Below are 8,507 nucleotides of genomic sequence, written 5' to 3' on the forward strand. Positions count from 1 at the left end.
TAGGCTTACCATGAAATAACCACTTGTGGGAAAGGGCTGCAGTGGAGCCTTTGTGGGTCGCTGCTTGTGAGGGTATAAGCGCCAGGTTCCCTGTAATTAAGAAGCAGCCTGCTCCTGTGAAGACAGTGCTGCCACCCCATCTGCTGAGCCCGCGGGAGCTGGCACCGTGCCTCCCTGCCTGCCGCCCTGCTACCCACCTGATCTTTGCAGACTGCCTTTGATGGAGCATTTATGCCAAGCTTTTCCAGAGGATAGACAATCTGTCGTCGTGGTCGCACGGGAACCAAGTAGTGAAGGGCAGATGTCAGGGAGTAGGTGTAGGAGTTCTGGAAATGAAAGACAGCAACCTATATTTTAGGGGAGAGAATGTCAGAGCAGCGCAGCACAGATGTCTGTGTGCAGCTTTACAAATATAAAATACAAGTTGGAGAGGGAAAAAAAATCACCAAATAAACGAACATACTCTTCAAGCAGAGGAATGAATTGTAGATAATGCCTGACACTAATGAAGATAATTATAGTAATTACATTACTGTCTCTGTGGGAATGACAGATAAACAAGTGGTTTGGTTTATGGGATTTTTCAGTACAAGTATTTTCCCCAGGGGAATATTCTTTTCCATGGTGGTCATGAATCAGCTTGATTTGACCCCATTAAGCTGTTTTATCTCCCTCCTGTCAACCTTTGTGTGTTTGGCAGAAGCTGCTTTAAGAAGACACATAGATAGAAATCTCATCTGAGGATGTGAAAATGTCATAGCTCGGATGTGAAAATCCTCCTGTTAATCACTCTCAGCGAGTTTAAGCGGACCTTTGTTGATTACAGAAGCATTTGAAAACAAAGAATAAAACTGATAAGTGGGGGTGGGGGTGGGGGAATTAGGTCACATTATTTTGACATTCCAATACTAAATTATGAGCTGGATTTATGTTTATTGATTAACTATGATAAACCGTGTTTTAGGAGAATGCTTTAAATATTAATTTTATCCAGTTTTTAAAACTTGGCAGAGAAAACTGAACATGGTGATCTTTATTTCTTTCATATTTATGAAATCTTAGGGGTTTTGGTGAAACCAACTCATGGCATTGTTTAACTATTTAAATCTCAAGAGTTTAACTGTGAAACCAAACCTGTTGATATATTTATTGAATTTAAGCTGCAAAGAAAGTAAAACTGACTGTAGATGCACCTTAATAGACGGTTTACATATGACTTATTTGCTACTCTAAAAATAGCCCTAGGCATTTCTAAGAGCTTCTAAAAGGTCTTTCTAAAATCCTTTCCCATTGAATTTCACATACTGACCTTACAAACTGAAAAACAGAACCCAGGAATCCCTAGCCAGGGCTCTGTTTTTATGCCTGGAAGATCTCTTAATACACTGCCCAAGGCAAGTGGGTGTGGAGTAAACCACTCTCATAGCACGAGCCAGAAAGCTCAACTTTACTGCAGTCAACTGCGGATTTATAGCAGAATTTGAGAATTCTTACCCAAATTATTTGGAACTGCTTCTTATGGTTGTTTTAAATGTATATGTGTAAATCATCTGAAAGTACAGACTGAGAGGAAATCTGTTTCCAAATGTGTTTCTATAGCCCATATACAATAGTGTGCAACATATTCTGAATTCTATGCCATTGAGGTAAATATAAAAACATTCAATGAAATGCCCTAGATATTATTTTCTAATTACAAATGCAAATGGACTTTCTCCAACCCAGCACATCCAGGCAAACATCATGAATAAAAACAAGAATTTAATATCACATCCTGAAGGTCACAAAATTACCATTTGGCCAAGTGCAAAGTAAAAGGGAATTGTGTAGGACCACAATTTTCCAGCAAAACTATTACCTTCCGATCTTATTAAGTTTAAATCTAGGGCATTTGCATTGCTATCACACTCCATTTTGATAGGAAAAAATAATCACTAGAGCAGAGTATACAACTCACTAAAAATCTTTTCCATGGTTTTTTTAATTTTTTAATCATTTCTTCCCCATTCCCTTTGTAGTTCTCCAAAAGGCTTCTGTTAAATAAGATACGCTGGCAAAATTATTGTTATTTTAAAATCTACTTAGCTCCCTCATGGTAACTAAGAAGAAATGGCACAATGTCAAAGACTCTAGGAAGAACGTGAGACAGTTTGAGGTCATGAATGGAATCTGATGGGACAACTTCTGCTGAATCCCATCACCCCTCAAGTCTGCATCGAGTTAAGGATCAATGCTGTCAGCCACTGAGGGACCAACTTGCAGGAAGCAAACTCTTGAGAATTTAGCTTGAACAGACCCTTGCCTATGGAACCACCAGGATACTGAGAGTGTATGTGTGACTCTTCTAGGCACTGGGAATTCAGCTTTGAAGACAAAGACCTCCGTCTTCATGGTAAAATGTATAATCTTAGCTGGTAAGAAGTACTATGAAGAAAAATAAAGCAGGATATATGGAAGAAAGATGAAGAGCTTCCTATTTGTGCATGCACGTATACGTCACCTATGCACATTAGATCCAGGTCTATTACAATAGTATTGCTCTACATAAGCATAACAAGCATTACACGGGGCTATATAGGTATTTACTACATAAGGCTTACGATGATATTATAGCTCTCTACACATCACTTTTATGGGAGTGGTTATAGTGCTTACTTGGAATGCTGTGGTAACACACCTATACTATAGAATAGAACTAATTTCTTCTAGATTCATCACTAAAATGATCTTTGCTTGAAGGAGATGATAACATCATTTTGGCATTGCACTAATGCACCATAAGAAATGATTTGATTTCCATGCCTCTTAGAGCATTTTTGCATAGTTTTCCATCTCTGTTTTGCCAAAATAGAAAAGCCAACAAATGGTTCTACTAATTATATTGGTTGTGATTGTTTCAGAAATTCAAAGCCTTCTGGACTTTCACTGTAGTGTAAGAAAAGAGTCAAATTCAATGCGGCCATTGGAAATTCAGATCCAGGTAATAATCAGGAAATTCAATGTGGCCATTGGAAATTCAGATCCAGGTAATAATCAGGACCCCTCAGAAGAGGAATGGATAAAATGTGGCACACAATAAGAACGACACTGTGAATGTGATCTGTTGGCAAAGGGAACGACACTGTGAACATGATCTGTTGGCAAAGTGAATTACATACTCCATCCTCTGACCTTGCCTTCGCTGGATTTTGGGTAAATAGGAAAGTAGAGACAGGATTTATATCCTAAACGAAGGATCTCCTTCAGAAAGAACTTGGTGTAGTGCTGGAAAATGGGGTTGAGGGCAAAGTGATGCAGGCGACAGTGTTCCTCGCGCTGGTGGTGACTGAAGTAGATGAAATCTTCGATGTTGTAATGGGATCGTATGTACTCTACATCCTAGGAAAGAGGTGGGAGAGAATGGTTTAAACAAATGTTTTTTTAAAAACTGCATGCATTTTGCAATAAAAATCTTTTAAAATTACTTTAGGCACAATAGTAAGAAACGTGCTTTTCTCTCCTATTATTTACTGCCTCATCTTCATCATTAACTCTTTTTTTTAAATTAGAAATTATGCTTCCTGGAAGTTACTTGTTCTGAAGGCTGTCTCTGGGGAATGGCTACACAGCTTTGCAATTTGTCCCTTACACATATGGCTGCTGATCACTCAGAAAGCCCTGAGACTCTGCCACCAGCCGAGCAGCTTCACAGAAGCCCCTTGCAAATGCTGGGTGAGATGAGCATGAGCTGTCAGCACGCAGAAGTGATCGAACATGCAGTAATGCAGTCGAGCAAACAGACCCGCTGGCATTCTCTGATTGGTGTTACTACTATGCACCTGTCAACGGAAACATCCCCAAGTCACACACTTTGATTGGCACAGGTGGCTGAGCTGGCCTACAATAAAACTGTAAGTTTGGGCTCATCTATGGGCATTCTTTACACTTTCTATCTCCCGATGCACAACGTCTTTACATAGTGTAAGGTAAACGAAAGGACTGATGAGTGTTTACATGTAAAAGGAGCTACTGGACACATTCCTCCTGTTTCCATGGGCCTGGTTCTGGTCCCCACCTTTGTCCCCACACTACATTGGGAATCAGGAGCTCATCTATGCTAATTGCGCACTGCTTCACCTCCCAGTAGTGCACACTGTTCGGGGCTGAGGGCAGAGGGAAGCGATCCAAAATGACTCTCTCTGATGACAGGAGCAGTAAAAACACCTAAAATGTATGGAAAATCAAATCATATGCAGACTGAAAAACACTGACACGTTTCTTCTTGTTTCCTACAGTAAATTTGTTTTAAAAGCACACTTTTGAGACAGGGAATTGGAGAATCCAAGGAACTTGATTTATTCCATGATCAGCAAGGGTGGCACCAGCTAATTCATGAAAACTGTGAAGTCTGTGGCCAAGCCCCTCAAGGTCCCTTGTCTTTCCAGCTTTTGCCACAGGGTACAGAAGAAACAGGGTTGGAGGTAACTAGGCCAGCGGTGGTACCCTAGGGCAATTCTGGCAACCTTTCAATCTGCATTGACCCTGCAGTGGCCTTTATAAGACTTTTCTTTAATTACCAAGGAGGCATCCTCATTATAAAATAAAATGAGTAATAAATGTAGGGCTAAGAAATCATTGAAAAACAAAAAGCAGGGCCGACCCCGTGGCGCACTCGGGAGAGTGCAGCGCTGGGAGCGCAGCGATGCTCCCGCCGCGGGTTCGGATCCTATATAGGAATGGCCGGTGCGCTCACTGGCTGAGTGCGGTGCGGGTGACACCACACTGAGGGTTGTTACCAGTCACGAAAAAAAAAAAAAAAAAAAAAACCAAAAAGCAAAGAGCCAGCAGAGGTTATTAGCTCAAAACAGGAGATGGGCTATGTGCATCGAATTTTCCTCCCATCCCAAATCCCTTAAAATGGCAAAAAAAAAAAAAAAAAGGAAAAAAAAAAAAAAAAAAAAAACCAAAAAGCAAAGAGCCAGCAGAGGTTATTAGCTCAAAACAGGAGATGGGCTATGTGCATCGAATTTTCCTCCCATCCCAAATCCCTTAAAATGGCAAAAAAAAAAAAAAAAAGGAAAAAAAAAAAAAAAAAAAAAACCAAAAAGCAAAGAGCCAGCAGAGGTTATTAGCTCAAAACAGGAGATGGGCTATGTGCATCGAATTTTCCTCCCATCCCAAATCCCTTAAAATGGCAAAAAAAAAAAAAAAAAGGAAAGAAAATAAAAGAAAACATTATTTTTGAAATAATGTAGATATAAGGGGGCAAAACAGTAATGCAGTTTTACCTTGGAGGCAGTTTTTCCTCGGAAGGAAACTACCACTAGGTTAAACCTTCTTACCTTGGGCTACTTGGGGGTCCCTGCTGGCCTGCTGGTATTACATTCAGGCACAAAAGAGGAAGCCAGACAATGGATATCCCCCTCCCAATTAGACAGAGGGATGGGTAGACAGAGGGGTGACATGAGAGATGCAGTGGAGAAACACATAAGCACAACTGTCCAGGATGCCCATGCTAGCCGCCGATCTGAAAATTCAATATTTCATTCATGGCATGGACAGACTTTTGAGGAAAAGTGAGAAATGCAAAAGACCAGAATGGAGAAACATACTACTTACTACAGAGGTAACAGATTATTCAAGGAACAGGAGAGAATTGGAAAAAAATTCTACATAGTGTCCTCAAAGATGCCAACAGGGATCTTGCATAAAACATAAGAAGCAAGCTATTACCATAAAAGAACAATAAAAAAACAAGGAAGGGACTTGGAAGTTAAATATATGAACTCTGAAGTAAAAATTCCAATAGAAGACCTGGATAATAGAATAAACATGGCTGAAGACTGAATTAGGGATTCTGAAGACAAAATAGAGAAAATCTAAAACAATGAATAAGAAGTACATGATACATATATGTTGGGAGACACTGAAGGATCAATTCAAAAGATCCAATATCCATCTGAAAAAAATTTAACAGGATGTAAATGGAGAAAACAGAGGAGAAGAAATTATTAATGAAACCAAAGGAGAACATTTTTCACAACAGAGGAATGAGATTCACGTTTGTAAAATTTCAGAATTTCAGAGATAAAAAGAAAATTTAATTCTAGAGAGAGAGCAAACAAACACATTTATTTATAAAGGATCAAGAATCTGGCTGCCATCAGATTATATTTTATCAGTGACACTGGATACTGAAAGACAATGAGAGTGAAAACCAGCATTCAGGGAAAATAATTTGAATAAGCATCTCATACACAGCCAAATGAGATACAAGTACGAGGATAAAATGAAAACTTCTCGCATAGGTATGGACTCAGAGACCTCACCACCCACCACCTTCTCTAAAGAATAACTCAAACATATACTGAATGAAAAAGAGAAATGAATCCAAGAAAGAGGATAGTGTATAAGATATTAAAGGAATAGAGCCATATGAACATTTCAATAAATGACAAAAATACTTGTGATAAAATTCAACACACATTCATAATAAAAATTTTGGGTAAACTAATAACAGAAGGAAACTTCCTTCACTTGATAAAGGATATCTCCCAGAAACCTACAGTAAATATTACGCTAAATGAAGGAAAATATAGAATCTTCCCATTAAAATCAAGAACACCACAAAAGTAGCCATTATTAACACTATGATTCAATGTTCTTTTATTCAAACAATAAAATTGAAAAAGATATAAGGTATAAATATTAAAAAGGAAGGCATGGCAGTTTCTATTTTCCAAAGAATCCAAAGACAGCTACCAGGACAATAACCCCCATCCCACATGCTCTTCTGCAAAATGCCCTTGCCACATCCCCATTAAGATGTGGAGCCCACTTCTCCGTCCTGTGAATCGGAACATGCTCTTTAACTGTTCTGATGAATAGAATATGGTGGAAGTGATGCTGTGCCAGGAAAAAGAATCAAATGAAAAACTCTCAGAGCTAGTAAGAAACTTCAGAAAGGTGATTGAATACAAAGTCAAAAATAAAAAAATTAGTGGTTTTCCTATATACTAAAAGAAACCTTTAAAAAGTATGAGAAAAAGTGTCTATTTACAATACCAAGAAAAATCATAAGATGTGTAGAACAAATAATATATGTCCAGGTTTTTACTGGGTCAGGGTCTCAGGAGGAAACAGATGAAATGTGCAAATTGGGCTATCTGGAGGTGGGTTTAACAAAGGGAATATTTACAACGATGGGGCAGGATGTAAGGAAATTAGCAGAGATAGAGTGGCAGCAACTGCAAATTGTTATCACCCTAGATAGGTGGCATTGGAAGAGGACCAGAATCCAAAAAGAGAGCATCAAGGAAAAGCCATCTTGAAAAGGTCTGGGCATTCAGTGGAGGGATCAGCCAGCTCAGGGCATCCCAACATCATTGTCCTCCACTCCTCTCTTCAGGGGCCTCTGTTGGCCACACTCAATTAGAAGCCAAAGGGCAAAGGCAGCCATGATGCTGGCTAGCCAGGCAGGCTCCCTGGGACAGACAGGGTATAGAAGGGTGGAGCATGGACCTGCAGGGCAAAGTATCTGACACAAAAACATGTATGAAGAAAAACTACAAAACTTCTGAAAAATCCAAAGAGTTCAACAACAACAACAACACAGAAAGTCATGCTCCTAGAAAGGAAGTCTTGATGTTTTAATGCCAGTTCTGACCAACTTGCATTATAAAATCCACATATGTGTACATAAATCCATAGTAAGTATTCCAAGGTTTATGTGAAAGAAGAAATATCTGAGAAAAACCAAGAACATTTAGAAAAAGAAGACAAATGAGAGAAGAGTTCCTTACCAGATATTAAGGTATGTGATGATGCAACAGGTATCAACAAATAGATCCATGAAACAGAACAGCGTTTAAAAACAGACATAGGCATATGGAAATTTAATAAATGTAAAAGCAGCATTTGAAATCATAGGGAAAGAATAGACTACTCAGTAATAAATACTTTGTAATAACTGGCTGTGTATTGGGAAAAAAATAAAATGCCATGTCCATTTAACCCCCCCCCGCCCCACGATACATGTGATTAAGTGCAAAAAAGGATGCTGGAAAGGATAAATACCTAACTATAGTAGTAATCCTTCGGGGAGAGCAAGGAATTTTTTTTTTTTTTTTAAATTTTGGGGGTGGAAGGCTTTGGATTTTTAGAATGAGAATATTCTCATGTATTCTTTGTGATATTTTAAACATTTTAAATTATTTTTTAAAAAGTGGAGAATTGAAAGGTAGCCAAGTGGGATGCAAGCAGAAGAAGATATCCTTCAGGAAAAGGAGGCACCCTCTCATTAAACAAGTAAGAATAAAACTTCAAAAGGGGCGCTGTGTGCTAATTTATAATATAAAAGGCACAATCAAGGAAATTCATATCCATCTCACAATTTACCATTTCATTTCTGATCACAGCAATGCCAACGATTTGTTTTAGAACTTCGGCTACAAATACCTGCAGTGGAGTTCCATCCTGAAAAGAAAAGCATATGTTTTAAAGCCCTTAAAAATATCGCCACCAATGTT

At 38.8% G+C, this 8,507-nt stretch overlaps 1 protein-coding gene across 1 annotated transcript in view; it reads right to left on the minus strand.

Moving 5' to 3' along the window:
- Nucleotides 1–284: 284 nt before the first annotated feature.
- Nucleotides 285–8,507, minus strand: part of LOC103608837 (uncharacterized protein C20orf26-like) — a gene marked incomplete at both ends in the record, with an annotated part of 77,900 nt that continues 69,677 nt past the window's right edge. Inside the window, 3 exons of the mRNA XM_008593226.1 lie at nucleotides 285–326; nucleotides 3,172–3,378; nucleotides 8,377–8,454. Of these exons, the coding sequence (XP_008591448.1) occupies nucleotides 285–326; nucleotides 3,172–3,378; nucleotides 8,377–8,454 (327 nt within the window). The remainder of the gene's footprint in view (nucleotides 327–3,171; nucleotides 3,379–8,376; nucleotides 8,455–8,507) is intronic.

This window comes from Galeopterus variegatus, unplaced genomic scaffold (genome assembly GCF_000696425.1).
Source record: "Galeopterus variegatus unplaced genomic scaffold, G_variegatus-3.0.2 Scaffold8904, whole genome shotgun sequence".
Lineage (NCBI taxonomy): Eukaryota > Metazoa > Chordata > Mammalia > Dermoptera > Cynocephalidae > Galeopterus > Galeopterus variegatus.